Source organism: Carettochelys insculpta, chromosome 1 (assembly GCF_033958435.1).
Source record: "Carettochelys insculpta isolate YL-2023 chromosome 1, ASM3395843v1, whole genome shotgun sequence".
Taxonomy (NCBI): domain Eukaryota; kingdom Metazoa; phylum Chordata; order Testudines; family Carettochelyidae; genus Carettochelys; species Carettochelys insculpta.
The window spans coordinates 52,918,286-52,943,976 of record NC_134137.1 but is presented as its reverse complement, the minus strand read 5'-3'; the positions used below and the strand labels follow the sequence as shown (position 1 = coordinate 52,943,976).

General features: G+C 43.6%; 1 protein-coding gene across 10 annotated transcripts in view; it reads right to left on the bottom strand.

Moving 5' to 3' along the window:
- FRY (FRY microtubule binding protein) overlaps nt 1-25,691 on the bottom strand; it is a 308,821-nt gene that overhangs the window by 53,915 nt on the left and 229,215 nt on the right. For all 10 annotated transcript variants that reach the window (XM_074986277.1, XM_074986272.1, XM_074986262.1 and 7 more), the window contains exons 48-51: nt 24,423-24,602; nt 16,119-16,280; nt 15,073-15,147; nt 13,744-13,914 (exon numbers count right to left, since the gene is read on the bottom strand). In XM_074986277.1, the coding sequence (XP_074842378.1) occupies nt 13,744-13,914; nt 15,073-15,147; nt 16,119-16,280; nt 24,423-24,602 (588 nt within the window). The remainder of the gene's footprint in view (nt 1-13,743; nt 13,915-15,072; nt 15,148-16,118; nt 16,281-24,422; nt 24,603-25,691) is intronic.

The window sequence follows — 25,691 nt, the reverse complement described above, 5'->3', positions numbered from 1 at the left end:
TTGCAGACGATACCAAGCTGGGAGGGGCTGCAACTGCTTTGGAGGATAGGGTCATAATTCAAAATGATCTGGATAAATTGGAGAAATGGTCTGAGATAAACAGGATGAAGTTTAACAAGGACAAATGCAAAGTGCTCCACCTGGGGAGGAACAATCAGTTTCACACATACAGAATGGGGAGAGACTGTCTAGGAACAACTATAGCAGAAAGGGATCTAGGGATTATAGGGGACCACAAGCTAAATATGAGTCAACACTGTGATGCTGTTGCAAAAAAAGCAAACATGATTCTGGGATGCATTAATAGGTGTGTTGTGAACAAAACACGAGAAGTCATTCTTCCGCTCTACTCTGCGCTGGTTAGGCCTCAGCTGGAGTATTGTGTCCAGTTCTGGGCAGCGCAGTTCAAAAAAGATGTGGAGAAACTAGAGAGGGTCCAGAAAAGAGTGAGAGAAGATTAAGGGGAAACATGATAGCGGTTTTCAGGTATCTAAAATGGAGTCATAAGGAGGAAGGAGAAAACTTGTTCTTCTTGGGCTCTGAGGATAGAACAAGAGGCAACGGGCTTAAACTGCAGCAAGGGAGGTTTAGGTTGGAGATTAGGAAAAAGTTCCTAACTGTCAGGGCAGTCAAACAGTGGAATAAATTGCCAACGGAGGTTGTGGAATCTCCATCACTGGAGATATTTAAGAACAGGTTAGATAGATGTCTATCAGGGATGGTTTAGATAGTACTTGGTCCTGCCATTGGGGCAGGGGGCTGGACTTGATAGCCTCTCGAGGTCCCTTCCAGTCCTAGTGTTCTACAATTCTATGATCTGTATAGAGTCTCACCACACCCGCAGAATATACCCATGCATAATACAATCAACTTTCATAGGAGAAGAAAGCCCAGTTCAGCCTGCATCTAACTTTGGGCATATGAGCAATCCCACTGATTTTCAGAGGACGTCTTATATACTTGAAGTTAGACCTTTGTCTAATACTTTGCTAAATCAGAGCCAAAGGCAAAAGCGGCAATAAATGAAGTATAAGCTTATTTTAAAATGTCATTGAATTTGTAAGAAGACTTAAGTATTTTGAACCACTGCCTTTTAGTGTAAAGGAAACTGTCATTGATTTTCAGAGAAAAAGCTCTGGATAAGAACAATAAGCTCATCTCTCATGAACAAAGATGGAACAAAACTTAAAATACATATAGAAGAGAGAAAAGACCACCAGAAATGTATGTAAGTGTAGCTCAGCCCAATGAAATATTTGGTAGACTTACACTAAAACCAGCCACTAAATGGCAACGAATTCATTATGAAGCAAGACATAGTTAGCAGACTATTGTGTTTCATTATGTTAATTTGATCACATAGCAGGGTGGGCATTAGAAAAGAACAGAAATTGTGTTCAACACTTAAGGAAACCTGTATCCTTGAATTGTAAAATGCTTTTCAAACTATTTATTTTTGTTAAAAATTAGTTTTTCACCAAATATCAAGGTTTACAGAGCAATTGCACCAATTGCTCTTTCTCCACAAGGCACATGGTAACAAGGAATAGACTAAAGTCATGCCCTTGTCTTTAAGATGCCAACTGCCACTGAAACACCCAGCAGTTTTACTTCACACCCGGTGCCAGAGAAAAGAGATATTAATTTATCTCCACTGCTGCTCCTCCTTGGAATCTCTCAAAGATGACAAGTTAAAAAAAATGGATGAGAGATAAAAAAAGAAGGGCAATATTTAGTAAATGTAATCAGGAAAAGCAGGGCAAGAGAAAGTGGGACAAATAAAAGAACGGAAAACGAATTCTGAAGCTGAAGATGTAAAAATAGAGAGAGAGTACAAGAGTGGAGGCTGGCGGGAGACATAAGATACACGTCAAAAATACTTGGGGCCTGATATTTCCACTGGTACATCCAGGTTCACACTGAATTCAGTGACATATTGGCACATGTAGACAGAATGACTATTTTTGCACTGCAAAGTAATTCTATTTTCACAATTAACAAGGAAAAAAGATGGCCTGGAGCGGCTATTAACTTCTCTTTTGCTGCACAAAGAGATTACTATCCACTTTCTGTAAAGCTACTTGTTAGAAATGCAGCTCTTTTCATGTCATCATTGTGTCTCCTGAACAAGGGCCAGATACAACAGTGTACACTGTCACTTAGCATGGAGGTGGGCAATAAATGGCCTGCAGGCCAGACACAGTTCTCCAGAATTAGCCTTGGGTGGACCGCCAGCACATTAGTTACCTGTATGTCCAAGATTACAGCCACTCAAGCCCCACTGGCCACAGATTGTCGCTTCTAGCCAATAGAAAATGTGGGAAGCTCAGTGGGCCAGACTACCACTTCCTGCAGCTCCCATTGCCCCTCATTTTATTGCTGCTTATGCCTTTTACCTTGATTTAGCAAGGTATTAGGCAAATGTCTGATTCCAAGTAGGTGAGAAATCCTCTGAAAATCAATGGGAGTGCTCAGATGCCCACCACTTCCAGAAGCTCCCACTGGACTGCGGCCAATGGGAGTTGTGAGTGGTGCAGGTAAACAAAACTTTTGACAGTCTGGCAGGGACTGACCCCAGCAAACAATATCTGGCCCACAGGATACTTAATGCTCACCCACAACTTAGCATCTTCTGATGGTGGAAGAGGGGAGGGGTTGAATATATTGAGGCTAAGGCTGCAATGAAGAAGAAACCGTCTGGCCAAACACCATGCTAGAAATAGCAGGCTATTTCAAGCACGGTATTTTGACCCTGCCACCCCTCATTGTGAGAGGGATAGTGGGAAGTTCAAAACAGGCACTTATTTTGAACTTCAGTGCCATGTAGCCAGCACCGACGTTCAAAATAAGTTACCTCCAAATAACTCATACAATTTGCTCAATATAAATTGCATAAGTTATTTCGGGATAGGCCTACAGTGTAGTCCTAGCCTCTGCATCCATCCTAAACACTACCACAGCCAAGCTTGAAACTGTGATCTCTGTGGTCGGGGGGTGGTGAGGGGGTGAGGGGGAGGAGAGACCAGCAGGGCTTGCTCCTGTGCTCAGCTTGTTTCAGAAAAGAGCTCCCTTGCAGTGTTGGCAATACACAATTCCATTAACTTTGCACACAAAGAGCACTGTATATAGATACGGCCTTGTGCAGATTAGCTAAGTTTTAAGTATCTTAAGAGTAACACAATATTTCCAGATGCTTGTGTCTTTTACAGCAGTGTATCCCAAATGCTGGGGAATATTCTCAGGACGGGGAGACCCTAGCAGGCATCAGGGAGTTGGCATGTGAGCCTGTGCCCTGTTGCTCTGCGGTGATGGTTGGATCTGGTTCCTTCACTGGATGTCATGACCTGGCCCAGGGGCATGCAGTACCATTCACTCATATCTGGCCCAGCTGTCCATCTGTCATGATGCACGTGTGGCCAGGCCAAACCAGACAGATTCTGTGATTCTCTGCATGAGGGGACAACACTTGGAATGGGGAGCCAGCCCCAAATCCTCTGAGATAAGAACCACCAGTCTAGGATGAATGAGGCTCTCTTACTCTCTGAACAATATTTTCTATTATCTCTTAATAACTTTTCAGTGTATTTCAATTTTCTACAGAAAGTTCAAGGTTTAAAATTTAGGCCCCAACCTTGCACATTATACATGTACATCCTTAACTTCAGTGGAACTACTCATGAGTAAGCACATATATGTTTTCAGGATCAGAGCCATACACAATCAGCAAAACCATGGGGAAGGAACAGTTACTCACCCTGTGCAGTAACAGGAGTTCTTTGAGATGTTGTCCCCATGAGTGCTCCACCTTTAGCTGTGTCAACGCCGATGCACCCATGGGCTGTAGATTTGTAGGTAGCAGTGTCTCCCCGTCGGCTGTCCACGTGGACAGGGCACAGACATGAGATGCCTGTAGCACTTACTGTGCATGCACAGGAGCCAGCTTCTTAGTTCTTCTCTGATCCAGAAGCCAAGGAAGCAATGCGAAGAAGAGGGGAGGAGGGTGGGTGGTGGTGCACCCAGGGGGACAGCATCTCGAAGAACTCCAGCTACTGCACAAGGTGAGTAACGTCTCCTTCTTCTTCAAGTGTCCCCATTGGTGCTCCACTTTTAGGTGACTACAAACCAGCGTCATTGCTTGGAGGTGGGTCCTTTTGGATGGTGTACATCGGCTGATAACAAAACGGATCAGCCAAATGCAGTCTGAATCAGCATAGGCTTGTATGGCGTAACGCTGAGTTCAAGTGTGAGCAGACGCCCACGTGGTTGCTCTGTAAATGTCATCAGTCATAGGAAGGCTGTAGAGGCGTCCATTGCACACGTGGAATGGACACGAATGCCCACCAGAGGTTCTTTGCTAAACTTATTTTAGGTGAGTCTTATATAGACCAAGATCCATTTGGATCGCTTCTGTTTGGAGACAGGCATCCTTTCGGTGAGGATACAAAGAGTCAGGACATCTTCTGAAATGGCTGAGTTCTCTGCAGTGGAAGACCAAGACCCAACGAATGTCGAGCGTATGCATGCTCTGGAATTTTGGGTGGGTGCGAAGGACCACTTTGTCCTTGTAAAAAGTCATATATGATGGTTCAGACATTAGTGCACTGATCCCTCCTACCCTTCGTGCCAAGGAGATTGCCACAAGGAAAGCTACTTTCATGGACAAGTGCAGCAAATAGCTGGTGACTATGGGTTTGCTGGTTAGGGCCCTAAGGACCAAATTGAGGACCCTCGCAGGCATCAGCTCTTTAATTGGTGGGAACGTGTTGTGGAGGCCTTTAAGGAACTGCTTGATGAGTAGGTGGGTGAAGACTGAATGGTCTTGAATAGGGGGTGCATGGGGTCACATAATTGTGAAAGAAGCACCACACTATGAAGTGTTGTTATTTTTGTAAGTAAGGCTTCTTTGTTGCAGGTTGCCTACTGTTTATGAGGATTGTTTGGACCTGAGGTGCACAGTGCAGCTCTGAATCTGCCAGCCAGCCAGGAGCGACATGTGGAGGTGAAGGCAGTCAACGGCTGGGCAGTGAATGGATCCATTCTGTTGGGTTAAGGGCAAGAAAACAGGAAGAAGATGATAAGGGGGCTGTCTGGACAGCTGCAGAGGTTCAGAGAACCACATCTATCTGGGACATATGGGTGCTAGTAGTATTACCCAAGCTCTGTCCCATTTTATCTTGATCACGACCCTCTGAATGAGAGGAATTGGGGGAATTCATACACTAAAGGTGTATTCCATGAGATATTGAATGAACCCCCAGTGAACTGTAGCCTAATCCATGTCCGGAGCAATAGTAAATGCAGCATTTGTTGGCCCTTGTAGCAAACAGAGACACGGTTGGTAACCCTCATCTGTGGAAGATGTTGCAAATGGTGGATCTGTTGTTTTCCCACTCGTGATCAGGAGGGAAACTGTGGCTGAGGTTGTCCACAAGTAGATTGATCCTTCTTGGTATGTAGGCCGCCACCAGGTGCGTTTTTCAAGGGATACACCACTCCCTCAATTACCCTGCTTCTCAGCAGAGTTGTTTTGAGCGTACTCAGCCCTGTTTGTTGATGCAGTACATTGCTGGTGTATTGTCTGTCATTATGAGGACTGTGTTGTTGGTGATCTGTGTGATAGTTGAGAGGGTTTCTGGAAGGAATCCCTTTGCATAGGTTCTGTGGCTGCATACAACAGCTGGAAGAGTAATTGACTGCAGCTGGGATGCTCAGTTTAGTGGATGGACAGGGGGCCTGAACACTGCTGTGAACCAGCCCTGCATTGGTCTCATCCGGAGGCATGCATGGGGTCAACCAAGATTGCTGCTGCCATGTGGCCAAGGAGACATAGACATTGCCTGGCAGTTACGCTGGGACTGACCTGTAGAGTGATGAGGTCTTGGATTGCCTCTAGACTGTGTACAGGCAGCGAGGCTGTGCCTGTCTGGTCATCCAAAAGTGCCCTTATGAATTTGAGTGTGCAAGTTGATGTCAGGGTGCACGTTGGCAGGTTTATTCATAGACCCACATCAGAGAATAGCGTTCTGGTCACAGCTGTTATCTGTTGGTTCTGAGCGAAGGGGTGGCCTCTTATTACACAGTTGTCTAGGTAGGGAAAGACGGTTACTCCCTTTTTTCTCAGATATGCTGTGACCAGTGCCAGAAACTTTGAGAAAGCCCTTGGTGCTGTGCATAGCCTGAAGGGCAGCACCCTATACTGGAAGTATTGTTTCACCATCACAAATCTGTGTAAAGGGCTGTGTGACAGGTGGGCAGCGACATGACAATAAGCATCCTGGAAGTCGAGAGTGGACAGCCAATCCCCATTTCTGTAGTGCAGGGATGATCGTGGCTAACATTACCATCTTCAATCTTTGACAAAGTACACACCGGCTTAGATTTCTGAGCGCTAGTATGGTTCTCTGGCCCCGTTTTCTTCTGTGTGAAGAAGTAGCATGAGTAGAAGCCCCTTTCCCTGTGCTCGGTGGGTACTTCTTCTATGGCTCCTAGCTGCAGAAGAAGTTGTGCCACTTGCATGAGCATGGACTCGTGAGAGTGACCCCTGATGTACAATCACTAAGACCCACTTGTTGGAGGTGATAGCTCGCCAGGCAGGGTAGAATGCTGCTAGCCTTGCACTGAAGCTGATACGTGGCTTCTCTCGGAGCCTGTGAGCTATGGGGGCTGTCCAACTCAACCAAATGTTCAAAACGACTGATGGGATGGAGTCAATGTATCTAACTTGTCTGTTTTGTTTATGTTTTGCAGTCACTGTTTGGATGCCCAGAGTAAATAAGGTGACCCGTGAATCTTTGAAGTAGTGAAGCATCTTGTTAGTACTCGCTGCAAAGAATTGAGACATTTCAAAGGGAAGGTCCTCAATGGTGGTTTGGACCTCTTTGGGAAAACAGGACAGTTGTAGATATATGACATGCACTGCATGACCACTGCAGATGCTAGGGACCTAACAGCAGTGTTTGCGTTTCCAGAGCTGATTGAAAACTGTTTGTGAAATAAGGGAGCCCTCTCACATGAGGGCTTTATATTGATTTCTTTTTTGGAATTGTTTCAGAAAAGGTGTGAAGTTGGTCAATGGGATGGTGGGTGTATTTTGCAAGAGATGCCCCATAATTGGGAATGCAATATTGTAAGAGGGCCAATGAGTATGACTTTTTCCCTCCCTGGCATCCAGCTTTTTCCTCTCTTCATCTCCCAGGGTGATCTGGTGTTCTGCTGCCTACCCCTCTGATTTACTGCCTCTGCTGTCAGTGAGTTAGAGGGTGGGTAGGAGAAGAAGAATTCAGCACACTTTGAGGCCACATAGTACTTCCAATCCAGCGTCTTTGATGTGGGTAGAATGGAGGATGGGGTGTTCCACAGAAGCTTGGCTGGATCCAGGAAGGCTTCATTAGTTGGTATTGCCATTCTGGTCTCAGTGGGCGAGTGTAAGATATGAGGGAGCTTGTGATGTGTATCCCTCAGGATCAAGAGGGATATCTCAAGCCTGTCTGAGACCCTCCTAAAGAGGCCTTGAAAAGTCTTGGGTGGTGCTATAGGCAAGCCTGTGGAGGATGACGAGGGAACAAATTGTGATGGGAGTGGACAATACAAATGATCATCTCTTCTAATGCAAGCAGCATAGTCCTTGACTTCTGGAAACTCCAACCTGTCCAGTGACTCAGTACTGGGGAGTCGAAGTCTGTGCATCTGTAGAGGCTGAGGTAATGGCTGGGGAAGGGGATAGTGATGAAAAGCCACCCATAGATCCCAGTATGGCCAGCTGCGTGGCATGGGTAGGGACAACCACTCCTGTTGCCACTGTTGCTAGTTTCAGTGATGATTTTTTTCCCAGTTCTCTGAAGAGATACCTCATCACCTGAGTCAGAGAACCTTGCAGAATCAAAGGTTCAAGCGGGTGAATGTGAAAGCCATGAGCTGTGTAAAGAGCCTTTGCTAAGCAGAGGGGTGCCTGCTACTGAGGTGGCAGAAAGCTCCCTTGCGGTGGTGTATTGTGGTATAAATGGTTGAGGGGGCATTAGTACTGGGGCCCCCTGCGCTGTGGATGCCGGGAGCTCAGAAGCAGCTGTAGCCGTGTTAAGGGTTTTCGTGCACTTTGCCAGTGCCAGCTTGTCAATGCTCAGAGCTCCTGGCACTGGTGTACTCTGAGCAGAAGGTGATGATGCACACTTTGCCGGTGCCAGCTTGTCAGCGCTCTCAGTTGACGGCACCAGTGTACTCAAAGCAGACGCCGGTGTGTGCTTTGCCAGTGTCAGCTTGTCAGCACTCACAAGTGTTCTGAGCAGAAACCGGGGCACACTTTGCCAGTGCCACCTTATCAGCATTGGCGGCTGACAGCATTGGCGTACTCTGAGCAGAAGCCAGTGTGTGCTTTTTTTCTTTTCTGCCGGCTTATTCTGCGGTGCCACGACCATGGCTGAATCAAAGAGTGGAACCGTCTTACAGCTTGAGGAGGGAGGAGCACTTTCCTTATGTTGCCTTTTTGGTAAAGCTCATGTAGCTGTCCCCTTCACAGCAGAGAGGGTGGCAGCGTGGTGCTTGGAGCTCGTTGATATCACTGTTGTGGGGGGCAGCCCCAGAGGAACTATGTGACTTCTTGTCAGTTCCAGGGGACTTCCCCTTGTCTCTAGGGCTTGTCCGAGTCAAAGCCCTGTCAGTAGTCTCAACACCCTGTGGCTAAGTCTGAGGGGGAAGTCATTGTGGTTCATTAGGTCTGAGAGCCTGCTCCATCTGTCAGATACAGAGCTGCTGTGCCTTGCTCTCCTTGACCAGCTTGCCAGTCTTTTACGGTGTAGGCAGCCTACTGTATTCTTGTGCTGACCCAAACACCATATGCAAAGAGAGAGTGGCCCTCTGCAACTGAAACTGAGAGGCTACAAGTGGAGCAGTTTTAAACCAGCATAAGTGAAATTGACTAGAGCAGCTGTGCTGTGAAGTGGAGCCATTAGTAGTGGCTGGAGCGGCTTGGGAGAAATCGCGTCTGCGGCTTTTCTCCATTGTCTTATTTTCCTTGTATTTAGCTGTTCCTTGAAGGCAAGGTATTCTTCTGATCTGACGATTTTTTTTCCTAAGGTGACTGAGTCAAGGGAGCGCTGTTGCAACCGAAGCCAGCGGCGATCAGAGAAGAACTGAGCAGCTGGCCTGCGCCTGCGTGCACAGACAGCCGAGGGGGGACAACGACACACTGCTGAATACAAATCTATGACCGGTGGGTGCATACGCACCTAGAGGTAGTGCACTCATGGGGACAATCGAAGAAGAACTGTGGGTTATTGAAAACTTTTCTATTAAGAGGTCACATGTACCAGTTTTTGCAGCATGCCAACAAGAAATAATGTACCTATTAACTTCAACCTAGAAGTCAGGTGTCCATCATCAGTAGTTTAATGCTATAAAAGCAACAAACTTTTCTCCATTTTAACAATATAAATGTGTCAGATTAACTAAACATATTTCCTGTTTTCAGAGTCTATGTACTACTTGTGCACACAGTTACAGAAAAAAGAGTCCAACTTTGCAACACAAACAAGAAATGAGGGGATTTCACCTAAAACCCCCATTTTTAAAACCCAGTTATTCTGTGATTATGCACATATTTGAAGTTAAACCCCAAATAATTCAATTACTTTAAACACACACACACACACACACACTCTGAAAGAGGAAAAATCTATGCTGTTATCCCATCATACAAATTTTTAAAACTATATAACATCTGTTTGCACATCTGAATTCACACAGCATTATCTTACCTGAAGTTCCTGGAAAGCAGATACAATAAATAGAAAAACAAATAAAAATCTATTTAAAATTATTGTATTGAAGATACCACACACTTAAACATTTGTACTACATTAAAACATAATGCTATCACAGAAATATGTTAGCTCTGTAATGCTACTTTTATGTACAAATAAAATAAAATACCATGTTATTGATTTTTAAATCTTTATTAAATACCAAAATTATCATATCTTTTGATCTGTGGATAGTGCACCCAGCACTGACCTGACTGTAATATAATTTTTCCAAAATAGCTGTCCCCATTTGTGCTAGTCTCAATCAGGGTATGTCTACCATTATGGGAAGATCGACCCACAGGTGGTCAATCTTCTGCTGTTCAATTTAGTATACTTTTTAATCTGCATTTTTTGTTTTGCTTTATGTAAAAGCTGAGATGTTGGACACTTGATCCATGAGTACCATAAAACTGATTTATTTGTTTAAGGTTAGGAGAGAGCTTTGTCATTATTAGTTGAAGACAAGGATGGTCAAAACACATGGAAAACCACAGCAGAATCTTTTGTAGATGAACTAGCCACTCTAGTGTATCCTTGTGTATTTGATTTTGTAATTACTATATTTTTGGTACGGTCATTGGTTCACTGGAAGCTGGTCATGTGCTTCCAGGAATGAGATTGCCTTTACTCAATAACGTGGAATAACATCTTTTAGAGTTGGGAATTTTAGTATTATCATAATAATAATAATTATAAGGAAGTGTAAAATGTTTGTCAACATTTAACAATGCATAATCTCCTGAGCTCACATTATATCCATTTCCCTTGTCTTTGTGACTGTATATTGAATAATTTAGCCCTCAGTCATAAAGTTAGGCACATATTTAATTCTTCGCCAGATCAGGGTTTAAGATTGTATACTCTTTGGGGTAGGGGTTTAATAACACCTAGTATAATTAAAAGCCCACCTAGTTCTGTGCCTGAAAAGATTACTCTAGCAGTGCTACTAACAGCAATAATTACAATTTGCTAATTGGTTTGTTGCTTTGTCTATATTTCTAATCTTTGCTCTCTGGCTGAATACTGAACATTTTTTTGCTTATTCGATTTTAACTGCTCAAGGGAAAGAAGATGCAGTTCTGAAATCTCAGTCTGTAGGTAAAATCCTGCTTTCATGATTTTCATCTGGTAATTGGACAATTTATAATAAAATTGTGATAGATTTGTAATGTTTTGAATGCATATTTAAAGATGTGTTGGAATGACTGCAGCCTGTGCTTTTTTACAACTTTTTACAAAGTTATTATATGTAAATATTTTGCCTTTTCATGATTATCTTTAACAGTTTTTGAACTCTACTGTAACAACTCCAAACTAAAATTAATTTTTGCAATGTAACCAGAACAAATTTTAATGTTTTCCTGAAAACTATTCCATTGAACCATGAATACACCTAGCAGATGATTTTACTTTCCCACCCAATGGGAACTAAATTAGTGTTTGTCTCTTTCTGCCTTTCAAAGATCAGCATGGATGGATTGTTAAATTCTTCATTAAGAATGCTATGGCTTCATTTCAGATAGTTCAGGAAAGTGCCGCTCTTATTTGTCAGATATGTACATCTAGGGAGACATTTAGGTGGGTCTACACTCACCATGGAAGATCAAGCGCTTAGGTTTGATTTTCCAGGGTGCCATTTTGTGCATGCATGAAACAGCACATTCCAGGGTCAATGTCAACCCCAGAACACCTTGCAAGCCACAAGGATGAAGGAATGCTGATGGGAGGAGTGCTCTTGTTGGCATACTGCAGTGTGGACAGGGACAAATACAGATGGCTTGAAAATCAATTTTTGGTACGCATCTGGCATACCTAAAATTGTGTAGCAGTTGTTAATATTCCAGGTAAGTGTAGACCCAGCCTTAGTGCTTTCCTCCAAGAGGTCAAAGAGGGAAGTGTCATATCTCATGGGTTTCAGTTTGACAGTTTGACTAATGAGATCTGAAATGGAAATAACCACATTTTAGAGACAGTGGTTATGCAGGAAAATGCCTGTCATGAATGACAACAGTAAGGGTAAGTGAAGGCTGGTAGGAGAGTGACCCTATAATTACATGAACTGAGATGTGAAGTGCTATTGAAAAAGAGATATTCTCGATGGACAGCAGGAGAGATAATGGCAGAATTGGCTGGTGGTCTGGAATTTGTATCTTAAAAAGCTGTAAGTCTATCCCACGAAAGCTCACCACCTAATAAATTATTTTGTTAGTCTTTAAAGTGCTACTGGACTGCTTTTTTGTTTTGTAAGTAAATTATGTGTTTATGAAAATGAGGGCTAACACTATTGGCTGACAAAGCCAGATTACAGGTTGGCATTGTGAAAGTTTCCTGATAGTGCTACACCAAAGCATCTCAACTCTTGCACACCACCACCTTTGTACTTCCAGTTATGGGTCACTTTTGAACACAGATAGCTAATTAAATTGAACAGTAGGGCAGAGGGGGTGGGGTAGAGTGGAGAGCTGTGAAGAGGCATATAGGTTTGGCTGCCCCCTCAAAAGGCATTGTGACCCCATGCAAAACTTCGCAATATTCAGTGTGGGGAGACAGGCCCTGCCCTTGGGGACAGGGAATATCACTGTGGGATGAGAGAGAGATGTGATCATTCTCTAACCACTCCACCGCCCTGCCATGTATGTGACAAGGGAGAGTGTATGCTTCCCTTGTTTTTCACCCTTGGTTTAATACTGTCCGTGAGTCAATTGTATACATGAACCCATGCAAAAGCTACTTCTGCTCTGTGCCTCCATTTAATCACAGGTGTTACAGAACCTAAGTTTGCCATGGAGAGGGATAACTCTTTCTTGTAATACAGCTTGAAATGTGCCTGCAATGTTGCTTGTGAGCTCTGCTGCACATTTGCACCTCAAGGTTAAGTGTGATATCTATGAGAATTAATGCTGAATCTGGGTCTCCACTGCCCCAGGTAAGATATGCTACCACCTGAGCTACCAGGCCAGCCAAAGATTTGCATTTTAAATACCTGCAAAGAGTTGACCAATCATTTCTGAATTTTTAAACAGTAGCAACATTGTTAGATGTACAATATGAGTACGGATAATGGGCCCCTTCCCATTAAAGTGTAAAGGATTATTCCCAGTTGGAGCAGGTTTGCTCAAGGATTAAATTAAAAAAAAAAAAAAGGAAAAACCTAAAACAAAATAAAGACTAGAACGACTATACCCCTCTACTGTATTAAGTATATTTGACTGAAGATCCCCTGAGGGATTTGTAATTAAAGGTGAGCTGACAGGCTTTACCTGCCTAGTCCTGATCTCAAGCCTCAGGGTTCTGTTTTTATCCTGTAGAAGTTATGAAATCATTAACCCCTAAGGCAAAGCAGAAGCTGTATCATTTTAAGTGCTCCAGTGTTAGTGACTCATCAACTGTCTCTGGAGTAAGAGAACCCTGAGGGCTTGAATTCAGGTTTGGGCAGGTTACTGTTGAAAAAACTGATTTTAACCTTTTTGTTTTATAATGCAGTTCCTTAAAAGCTGCAGATATATTTTCTTAACCATTTGGGGTCTTCCTCAACGTGTGTTTCAAAGCTTTTCATTTCACCTTACAGTTGCAGAAACCTGGCTATGGTCTTAAGAAGTGGGTCTGTCCCACGAAAGCTCACCTAATAAACTATTTTGCTAGTCTTTAAAGTACTACTTGACTGCTTTTTGTTTTGAAACCTAACATACGTGTGTTGTCATTAGAACTGCAGCTTTGCATTCCAGCGGTAATTCTGCAGTGTGTTTTAAAGTGGGTTCAGGAAGGAAGCATGTGGTAGCTTGCCAATATTAAGCTAGTGTCACAACACTGAATATTATAAACAAGTTAACTGAAAGTCATACAGTTATATCTTTTGTTGTAAACAGCGAGTCATTTAGTAATAAAAACTGTGTTTTAGCCAGAGATAAAACTTATGTAATGCCATTTCATAGAGAATATACTATACCTCCCCATCTTCCAGTTCAACATCTAGGAAATCGAAGTCCCTAAAGACTCTGAACTGTTGTTCACTATTTGAATCATCCATGTTCTCTTGCTCCCTTGCTCCGTCTTCTGAAGACACCAAGCTTGTCTGATGCTCAATCAGATCCAAATCACCACATGAAGAAAAAATTACCTACAATTCAAAAGATTTCTCTTTTGAGAAACTTTTCCCTCTGGTTGCTTGTTCATAAAAGCTGAATTGTTATTCAGAAGACTGTATTTCCAGTACACACCTAATTCCTTTAGCTGGTATTTTTAGAACGCGCTCTTTCATTATTTATGTTGGACAGGTGCCTTCAGATTAAACTGTGTACAAAGACACAACCTCATGCTGCAGGAACATGTCCAAGAACATAACAGCTACCTCCTAATGGCTGCAGACTGATGCTGCCTAAATGTTTATATACATTTAAGGGAATGAAATTCAGAGAGCCCACTGCAGAAAGGATTGTCAAGAGGTTAAGTTAATACTTTCACCAGAAAGCCCCTAGTGAAACATGCTTAAGCATGTGGAAAGATTAGTAAACATAACACAGACTAAGTTGTTCAGCAGTAGCTTTTCCCGTCCTACTGAACAGTAACCACGTCTGAAGTTTAGATGAGAACAATTCAGTGTGTGAGTTCCTGTTTCCTTCAAACTGAGAAGCCAACCACAACACAATAACAAGGCTGACATATTAATAATCTATCACAGAGCACTCAAGGTTTTTATATTGCTTTGAAAATGTTTAAGCATTCTTTTAAACAAAATCAATACACATTTTTGTCTTTGAAATTAAAAACAATCCCCTGATCAACCAAAAAATTTAAATTGTCCACTATACATTTCACTACATGAGACAATATTTATTTCCTTAAAAAGTAATGCTAGAATCATTATGTCATGGACTGATTATGTTGCTAACTGTTTTTTTCCTTTCTGTAATTGTATATAGGACTTTTGAATGGAGCTGGATTGGCAGTGTTGGAGACCAAAATGTTCCACCCAAAGAAGAGGTAAAGCTTGGCCATTGATAGTGCCAGCATCCCAACAATGATCCACCACACTGGTTCATAGCCTGTTCTGGACAAACTGCCTCTAAAAGGGAGAAGACCATTTACTTTTCATGCTCAATCACTGGCTGTTGTGCTGAGAAATACAACATATGCAGATTGCTCTTACTAGGCTGACAATTTTGTAACACGGAATAAATCACAGTAGCTCTGCAATTCAGGGAGATAAAGTTCTTGATATTTAAAATTAAAGATACAAACCAATAAAAGATTAATCAGTCAATGCAGAAAAACTTACAGAAGGATTTTTGCTCAGGCCCACATCTTGCCCACACAGAGTAAGAACATGTATCAGCTTTTCCTTTGTCCTTTTCTAGAAGAAAACATTTTCAGCTTTAGCATCATTCTGTATCTATTCTGCTGGAAACTAGAGGGATATGTTACTAGGAAAAACTATGACAGAGATTCACTGGTTTGATATCAAAGGAATTATTTTAGAGCAACTATACATAGAAGCTATGTCTACAAGAGAGGGATTTTCCGGCAAAACTGGGCTTTTGTCAAAAAAACTCATGAAGCGTCTATATGCAAAATGTGTATTGTTGACAATCTGTTTACAAAACTTGGTGCATCTGTCAGCAGCGTTATATATCTCCCCATTCCGGTATAACCCCTATCTTGACAATTTCCTGTTGACAAAACCATTGGTAGATGCTCTGGGGCCCTTTTGTCGACAGACTGGGCTTCCGGTTCACCAGGCAGCCCTGTTTGCAGAGCTTCCGGTCAGCCGTTCTGTAGAGAGAAGGTCGGGCAGTCTGGCTGATCTCTGTTGACAGAACACATTGCTCTTTCAATCTGCTTTCATGTGTGGATGCAATCTGTCGACAGCAGTTTTGCCGGGATATCCCTTCTGACAGTGACTTCTGTCGACCAATGCTTCTCATATAGATGTAGCCCAAAGGAAATACATAAAAGAAGCAGCTAATATTTTTTCAGCACTTTAAAAAAAAAAGTTAAAACTGGTTCATTCGTTCCACTAGGCCCTAAACTAGCAAACCACAAAATAAGGGACCAATTTCAAAGGAATTACTCAAGATCTTGAAATTACAAATGTGCATAAGTTTTTGCAGTGCTGAAGCTCCATCAGCCCAAATCTCCAAAATGCTTAAAAACAGCAATAAATAAAAGAATAAATAAATAAATAAATAAATTCTGCATTTATTCACTCTAGCTTACAGCTAATAAAACCCAGTAGTGCAATATGACGTCATGTTCAGGAGCAATGCTGCAGGCATATTTTAATGAATAGGGGGCTCTGTTAGGGGAGCTTAGTGGGAATTCTACCTGAGAGTACTGAGGTCTCTTCCAGCTCACAGGAACGAGGACATTGGAATTAGAACCTGAAGAGGTTGAGGAAGTGCTTCGAGTGACAGCCATAGCCCTGGGTTTACCATCTCGACCTGCAGAACTCTGTAGCTCATCATATCGTCTCCCAATAACTGGAGTCTGATACAACAGAGAATAAAGCTGCATTATGTCATAAAATGTTAAGGAGTAGATCCCTGCACACATACGAATTTCTATCCATGGATGCAGATGTATTGTTATCAGCTGATCCACAAGGCTCTACTCCTAGCAAATGGAACAGCCAAAGGAAAGGAACATGGAGCAAATGCCCTGAGCCAGCTGCATGGCCTGATTGCCTCCATTCACTTCTCCTATCTGGGGTTGTACAGCCCCAGGACAGTGATATGCCTGGGAGGAGCTGCCAGCATGGGGTGCTGGCTCTGAGGAGGGGCGACACCACATTCCTCTCTTTTGGCTGCTTCATCTCCTGGGAGTAGAGCCCTTTGGACCAGCAAATACCAGTTTCTGTCTGTGGATGTCCATATCCCTGGTTAGAAATTTGTATCTGAGCAAGGTTTGTTAATGAACTTTCAAAAGCACTTGTTAGTTCACTTGCAGATGAAAATCATTCTGAAGACTGGTACACCCAAAATTTTACCTGTTCGTTTTTTCTGTGCTTCTAAACCTCAGTTGAATATTGGTTCAACCACACATTTTTCAGTTTCTCTAATCCCAACAAGGCCAGCACTCCAGCATTCAGGAGCAACTTACAGTAACAAATGAGTTTACCAAAAAGACAATGGAGAAAAGCATATTAAATAAACTTATTTCAGCTGCAGATTTCTCACAGGCTGTTGTTACAAAGGTTTTGCCTGAAGGGATTCTGAGCACTCTGGCTCCGATCCAGGAAAGCACTTAAGCATATACTAAAATGCTAGACTGGATCAGGCCAGAATGCTCAAAGAGCACAGAGCAATAACAGTGAGAAAGCCTTTACAAAAAATACTAAAAGCATATCCTTTTGCAACAGTGTTTCCTTTATAAACCCTATTTCTCAGTAGTTGTTGTAAGAATAAGTCTCACATTTCACAAACACACACGATGGATTTTTAAGGTGGGGAGACATAAGCTGTGTCTACACGTGCACGCTACTTCGAAGTAGCGGCACGAACTTCGAAATAGCGCCCGTCACGGCTACACGTGTTGGGCGCTATTTCGATGTTAACATCGACGTTAGGCGGCGAGACGTCGAAGCTGCTAACCCCATGAGGGGATGGGAATAGCGCCCTACTTCGACGTTCAACGTCGAAGTAGGGACCGTGTAGTCATTGCGCGTCCCACAACATCGAAATTGTGGGGTCCTCCATGGCGGCCATCAGCTGGGGGGTTGAGAGACGCTGTCTCTCCAGCCCATGCAGGGCTCTATGGTCACCGTGTGCAGCAGCCCTTAGCCCAGGGCTTCTGGCTGCTGCTGCTGCAGCGGGGGATTCATGCTGCATGCACAGGGTCTGCAACTCGTTGTCGGCTCTGTGTATCTTGTGCTGTTTAGTGCAAGTGTGTCTGGGAGGGGCCCTTTAAGGGAGCGGCTTGCTGTTGAGTCCGCCCTGTGACCCTGTCTGCAGCTGTGCCTGGCACCCTTATTTCGATGTGTGCTACTGTGGCGTGTAGACGTTCCCTCGCTGCGCCTATTTCGATGTGGTGCTGTGCAACGTCGATGTTGAACATCGACGTTGCCAGCCCTGGAGGATGTGTAGACGTTATTCATCAAAATAGCCTATTTCCATGTCTCCACATCGAAATAGGCTACTTCGAAGTAGGCTTCACGTGTAGACATAGCCATATACTGCAGTGGTTTGTGCATTGGCCTGATAAGCACAAGGTTGTGAGCTCAATCCTTGAGGGGACCATTTAGAGCTTGGGGGCTACTAGGTTAAAAAAAAATCTATCAGGAATGGTGATAGGTCCTGCCAAGAGGGCAAGGGACTAGACTCAATGACCTCTGAAGATCCCATCCAGCTCTATAAGATAGTCAAGTGTGTACATGAACATTTGCATGGTCAAAATCTGTCTCAAGCTAAAAGACTCTGAAACTAACTACATAATATTACTTAGGTAACATATTTTTGTACATTTTAAAAAAGAACAGTTTATCATTTCTATTTAAATTAATCAAATGAACAGCAATGTTACAAAGATGTGTAATGTAGCACACACATATTTGTTGTATATATTAGGATTTTTTTCAGTTTCTTAGAATTTTTACTCTTGGTTCCCACATTCTTAAGAAATAAACTGAAACAAAAACTAAAATGAACCATCTTCTAGAATAGCATGTCGCTATGGGCGTACCACTTCAGGTGTGTGTGCAGCCACTGTTCCTTTGATGGGAGATTTTCATTAGCAGTGTCTGTTCAAGGAGAGCTGTACTAAGACTACTATAAATCTTAAAGAATAAGTTACTGCACACTGTGAGTAACTTCTCTTGACTTTGTCCTCACCCACAACTATTTCAGATTTGAGGACAATTTATACCTTCAAATCAGTGACACCTCTATGGACACCTCCATGGCCCCACAGTATGCCAACATTTTTAAATTTGACCTGGAACAACTCTTCCTCAGCTCTCATCCCCTAGTGTCCCTCCCCTACATGCGCTAGATTGATGACATCTTCATCATCTGGACCCATGGAAAGGAGGCTCTTGAGTTCCATGGTGATTTCAACAGTTTCCACCCCAACCTCAACCTGGACCAGTCCACACAAGAGATCTGCTTCCTGGGCACTACTGTGCAAATAAATGATGGTCACATAAACACCACCTGATATCACAAACCCGCGGACCACTATGCTTATCTAAATGCCTTCAGTTACCATCCAGGGCACACCCCATGATCCCTTGTATACAGCCAAGCATCAAGGTACAACTGCATTTGCTCCAATTCCCCAAACAGAGACAAACATCTACAAGACCTTTACCAAGCTTTCCTCAAACTACAATACCCACTTGAGGAAGTGAAGAAAGATTCATAGAGCCAGATGTATACCCAGAAGCCACCTACTACACGACAGGCCCAACAAGGAAAACAACAGAACACCACTGTCCATCACATACAACCCCCAGCTAAAATTTCTCCAGTGCATCATCAGTGATCTACAACCCATCCTGGACAATGATCCTTCACCCTCACAGAGCTTGGGAGGCAGGCCAGTCCTCGCCTACAGACAGCCTGCCAACCTGAAATTCATTCTCACAAGCAACTATAGACCACACAACAGTAACTATAACTCAGGAACCAATTCCTGCAACAAACCTAGGTGCCAACTCTGCTCACATATCTACACCAGCAACACCATCACAGGACGTAACCACATCAACCACACTATCAGGGGCTCATTCAACTGTATATCTACTAATGTGATATATGCCGTCATATGCCAGCAATGCCCCTCTGCCATATACATTGGCCAAACTGGATAGTTTTTATGCAAAAGCATAAATGGGCATAAATCAGATATCAGGAATGGTAACACACAAAAAAACTCTAGGAGAACACTTCAGTCTCCCTGGACACTCAATAACAGATTTAAAACTAGCCATCCTGCAACAATAGAACTTCAAAAACACACTCCAAAGAGAAACTGCAGAGCTACAATTCATTCGCAAATCTGACACCATCAACCAAGGACTGAACAGAGACAGGGAGTGGCTGGCCAACTACAAAAGCAGTTTCTCTCCTCTTGGAGTTCACACCTCTACATTTGCTGCTGGAAGCGGGCCACATCCTCCCTGACTGAAGTGACCTCATCAACTCTGGCCTTCTTCTTGATTGGGACTCCCTCCTTTTCATGAGCCTGTATAATTAGATCTGCCTCTGGAATCTCCACTACATTGCATCTGACAAAGCTGCTCTTTGCCCATGAAAACTTATGCTACAAAATAGCTGTTAGTCCATAAGGTGCCACAAGACTTCTAGTTGTTTTTGCAGATACAGACTAACACCACTAACCTTCTGACTCTCTTTTTTGATTAGTGTCCCTAAGGGTGCTCTACTTCAGGAGACTCCCAAGCAGTATCCCATTTGGAAGAGTGAGTGTCTGGGACAAGTCCATTACCAAGGAAAGAACTGGATTGACAACTGCTGCTTCAGATCTGGAGGCACTAACTAAAGCATAGTATCGGAGGGGTAGCCATGTTAGTCTGGATCTGTAACAGCAACGAAGGGTCCTGTGGCATCTTATAGACTAACAGAAAAGTTTTGAGCATGAGCTTTCATGATGAAGTGAGTCTGTGCTCATGAAAGCTCATGCTCAAGACTTTTCTGTTAGTGTATAAGGTGCCACAGGACCCTTCGTTGCTGTAACTAAAGCATAGTGTTTGGAGAAGAAATGTACCAAAGACTGTGCAGTGGCTCTCAGCAAATGGGGCATTTTTCATTAGAGCCACAGATGTAGATTCTGACCTTGCTGAATGAACTGATACATCGATAGAAAGTAGAATGCTGGTAGCAAGATGTAATAACCCCCAAAATCCATTCTGATAGCCTTTGGTTATCCATGGGAGAGCCCTTTGAGCTGTCTGCAGATGAACTGAACAGTCAAGGGGATTTAAGGCATGATTTAGTCCTATATAGATAGAAGGATAACTTACTTCCGACATCTAGAATATGGAGTTCAGCCCCCACCTTTGACTTGTGTGGTTTCAGAAACAAATAGTCAGTTAAGTGATCTGGTTCAGATGAAAGTCAGGAAACAATTTAGGAAGGAATCTGGGATGTGCACATACAGAAACCTTATCTTTTAGGAAACTGAAATGAGGTTCCTCCATTAAGACCTTAACCGCTCCAACTCTGCAAGCTGATGTAATAACCACCAGGAAGTTTGCTTTCACAGATAAATTCAGTGAAGAGCAGGTCAACAGCCATTCAAAGAGAGGCTGTGAAAGTCATATGACTTTTAAGAACCAGATTAAAATTCCAAACAGGGGGAGGGACCTTCACCAGTGGAAAGAAATTTCCCAAGCCTTTTATGAACCTCATGGTTGCAGGGTGAGAAAACAGGGAGAAGTTTTCAATAATGGTATAAAAGGTTGCTAGGGCTGCCAGATGAATCTTGGGAGACCTAACTGACAGTGCTGTTTTATTTAACTGCAAAAACTATTCAAGAACAAGCAGTAACAGGGCAGATTGCTGGACAGTGTCCTGGAGTTCACACCAGTAACTAAATTTTCTCCACTTCTGAAGACAAGTATTTCTTGTAAAATCTTCCCTGTTGTTTAATAATATGTCTCTGTCTACACTACAGTGATCTGTTGACAGAAGTTTCTGTTTCTGACAAAACCTTTGTTGACAGATTGCAGCCACACATGAAAGTGGATCGCTCTGTCAATAAGCTCTGTCCGACAGACAGCAGCCAGACTCCACGGCTGCTCTCTTGACAAAACGGCCAACTGGAAGCACATCAGACAGGGTGACCCAGTGACCCAGAAGCCCTGTCTGCCCATGCAGCTTTTTTGTCAACAGATTCTGTTGAGAAAGGCATGCTGTCTCATGGGGGAGAGGCAGAAATCTGTTAACAAAAGTGCTGCATTCTGTCAAGCTGCTGTCAACAATGCATTTTCAATGTGGATGCTCCACAAGTTTTGGTGACAAAACTCTCCAGTGTAGACGAGGCCTATGTGTTGTAACTCTGCAGAACAGGATGGCTCTTGCCAGGGTTCTCTCTAAGACGCGTGGTTGCGCAGCTGCCTAACAAGTCCCAGGCAGGGGCTCAGGGATGCCATGCACAGCGCTGCCATGTACAGAGCTGCCACTGCCAGGGGAGAGGCAAACTCCTCTGGCTCCAGGAGGGAGCTGCCACAGCCAGAGAACAGGCACACTCCTCCATTACCAGGAGGGAGCTGCTGTGGCCATGGGAGAGGCACCACTCTTCTGGCTCCAGCAGGACCACGTCACACATCATCTCCATATTGGTGCACATAACAAAATTCATTTCACACATGGCCACAAATAATTAGAGGGAACACTGACTGTCCCCATTTGAGCCATTGAGAAGCCATGCCTTGAGGCAGGAAATGTTCAGACTGGAAGGCAGCAGTAGACTGGCATTCTGGGAGAGGAGTGGAGGAGTGACTGGGAGACGTACTGGTGGACAGACAGCTAGGTGGAACCGGCAGGGAAACCGTGCTTTATCTCCACCATGTTGGGGCTATCAGAACTACCCTGATCCCATCCTATATGATTTTGTTCACTACTCTGAGGATCAAAAGCATAAAACAGCTTCCCTGTCCACAGGGGTGTACGAAGGAGTTCTCCAAGGAATACCCACCTACCACTTCTCTTGAAAAAATGTGGCATTTTTTAATTCATACCTGCTGCACAATGAGCCACATCTCATAGTCCTCCATTCTGAAAGGTGCTGACTAGGACATGGGGATTCAGCTCCCATTCGCAGACTTGGGAAAAATACCACCTGACAGCATCAGAGATGACATTTCGTCTGATTGCAAGGCACACTGTAAGAGTACTATGTGAGGTTTTATACAACAGTTCCAAAACTTTACTGCTTCAGCACAGAGGGAAGGGGAATCTCACTCCTTCATATAGAACACAAAAGGCCACATTGTCCACCGTAAGCCTCACAGATCTGTGCCTCAGGAGAGGCAAAAAACGAAAATACACATTTCTGACTGCTGTGAGTTCCAGCAAGTTAACACTGAGGAAAGTTTCCTGTGTTGATCACTTGTACTGTGAGAGCCTCCAAGCTTATGCTTATCATTGGTGTGGGCAGAAGAAAAGGGTCTCCTACCCCTACATTGCAATGACCTTTTCAATGGTCTAGGAAATGCTTCACCTGCTGGGAGAAAAGACACTTGCTAGTTTTGATGGTGTTTGCTAGGTAAGTAAACTGATGAGCTGCCACCTCCAGGCACAGACCATTGATGTCTGCTGACAGGAGTGGGGAGGTGAACGATCCCAGAACAGCTTGAGTCATTCCCCTTCCCAGGGAGCAGCAGCTCCAGCTGTTCTTTTGTTCCTGCCTCTGCCTCTCACCACTGAGCACAGTTTGTTGGCTCAGTCGCTCTGTAGGTAGGTACCAGCCCGCCATGCAACCGAGCACTCTGGGGGGATACATGTTCCCCCAGTCTTTCCCCATGACACTGCATTGCCTTTTCTCCTAGAAATAGCACAGAGGGGAACTTGCATGTTAGTTCACAAAGATACAAGCAGCCATGCAACCCAGAAGTTGAAAACAGCTCCTGACTGAAGTCTGAGGGCTCCCTTCTAATAAGTTTTGATAATGTCTAAAATCTGTCCAGGGGGAGGAAGGTCTTGGCTACTAAAGAATCCAGGCATGGCCCTGTAAATTGTGTGTTCCGAACGGAAGCCAGTGTGTGGGTTTTTTCCTCATTCATCTGAGGTTTCATGAATTTGTTTAGAAGTCTGAGATCTAAGACTGGTCTCCACCCTCTGTTTTTCTATGGAATGAGGAAATACATCAAACAGAAGGCTCTCCCCCCATGCTGAGCAGGAATCAGTTCTACTGCTCCTAACCACAGATGGGAATTTAATTATTGTTTTCACAGGGCGCCATGAGGGGTTCCCTACAGACAGATGGGGAAGGGGAACAAGGAACTGGGAGGGTAGTAAAATGGATGGTATTACCTGATAATATCACTTCTGTCACACTGTCTGGAATGGCTCATGACTGAGCATGCCAATCTCATAAAGACTGTCAAAAGCAGGGCAGACACCCCAAACTGGTGGTATGTTCTATAATTAGATTTCACTAAGCTAGGACAAATGTGAACTCCTAGATTACTGTAACAGTCTTATCTAGAAGTCACAGACATTTCCCTTGGCCTCTCCCGTCTATCTCGCCACTCAAGCAAGCTAGATGTAGTGATCTAGGATCACTTACACAAACAGTTGCAAAATACTCAGGTTGTTCTTAGTCCCAAGAGGTCACTCACCCTGGCTGAGGTAGTTAAGATGAAAATGAGGGTGGTTCCTCAATGCAGCCTAATACAGCCTTGAGGTGAGGTACCAGGTTATCAATGGTGCATATGCAGGCTGAACCAGCACACCTAATGAGAATCTCCAATAAAAGTTGTATCAGGCATTCCTGTACTCGAAGTGAAGCACCCAGAGGGACACTACCCAAAGAAGAACATGGATCTAAAACAATGTTTTTAAGATGATTTGTCTTGAAGTTTTCCCTGCTTCCCAATTCTTCAATTTTCATAAAAAACTAAGTTGGAAATTAAAGTCTGAACTAGTATTTTCCTTGTGACACATACAGTACCTCAGAAATATCGAAATGAAACTCCAAAGTTTTCCCTGGGAGTTCCTTTGAAGCACTGTTCCACATTCGATGTATTTCCATTTTTGAAAGATCACTATGTTGGTAAGAAGGTAAAACCAAGCTGGCTGAGCGAGAAACTACCAGCTTCAAGATGTTCAAGGCTTCTCGCCAGTGACTGCTCTAAAAGTAGATATTGTTTTTGCCAAAAAAAGAAAAAAGAAATGAGAATTTACATCAGTTGACAATATATTTCCAATCATATTATTAACCACACAGCTTAACTAATACTAAAGGAAATGACATAGTATTAAAGTAAGTTAAATATCGAAATCATTCATAGATTTTGGAATTCAGCGTAAAACTGAGTTCTAGAAATAGTGCTAGTAGAATGAAGGTTTTTTTTTTAAAGGAATGGACATTTACAGAAAACATCTGCAGTTAAATGAGAAGAATAAAATTACACAGACTGTCACCAACTCTCAAACCTCAGAATATTAATTAATTACCTGGTATATCAGGAGGAGATTTCTGCCATGGTATCATGCCACAACTATGCATTTACTTGCAAATAGCTATTATTTATTATTGTTTGGGCACTACCAAGGTGCTAGCACTATATGACACAAAATAACAACTTAGTGACCTGAAGTATTTTAATCTTATTAAAGAATTTATAGTAGTTTATGAAAGTTTTACATCTTCTTTTTGCACAGCCAGTATTGACTGTTGCAGAGACAGAGGGGGAATTCTGGACTAGACATTGTGTGTCACTGTGGTACAGTAAACCCTTCATTTAACAGACCCTGATATAATAGATTTCAGAAACAACGGATGCTGTGTGCCACCCCACATGTCCCCTACCCCACATAAATCCCGAAGACAGACCAGAGCCACTGCCGGGGCTGGAGTAGCTGCCAGAGTGGCTGGGGATGCCAGGGCTGGAGGGGCTACCACAGTGGCTGGGACTACTGGGGCCAGAGGAGCTGGGTGGGGGGCTGTGATGAGGTGCAGGCGCTCTCCTTCCCTAACCCTGTGTGTGTAAAGCATGTTGGCGCCCAGCCACTGCTGCCTGTAATGGCACTGAGCAGCAGCCATGGTGTTGGAGGCTGCTGCCTACTGGCAGGCTGGAGGCAGCCATGCTCTAACTTCGTGCAGGGGGTTCAGAGCCGGGGGCTGGAAGTTCTGCAGCACTGAGAGCTGCAGGAAGTGGAAGGAGCCTGGCCAGAATTCAGCAGCTCTCCTGGAAATTGGGAGAGGGAGATGGAGGTG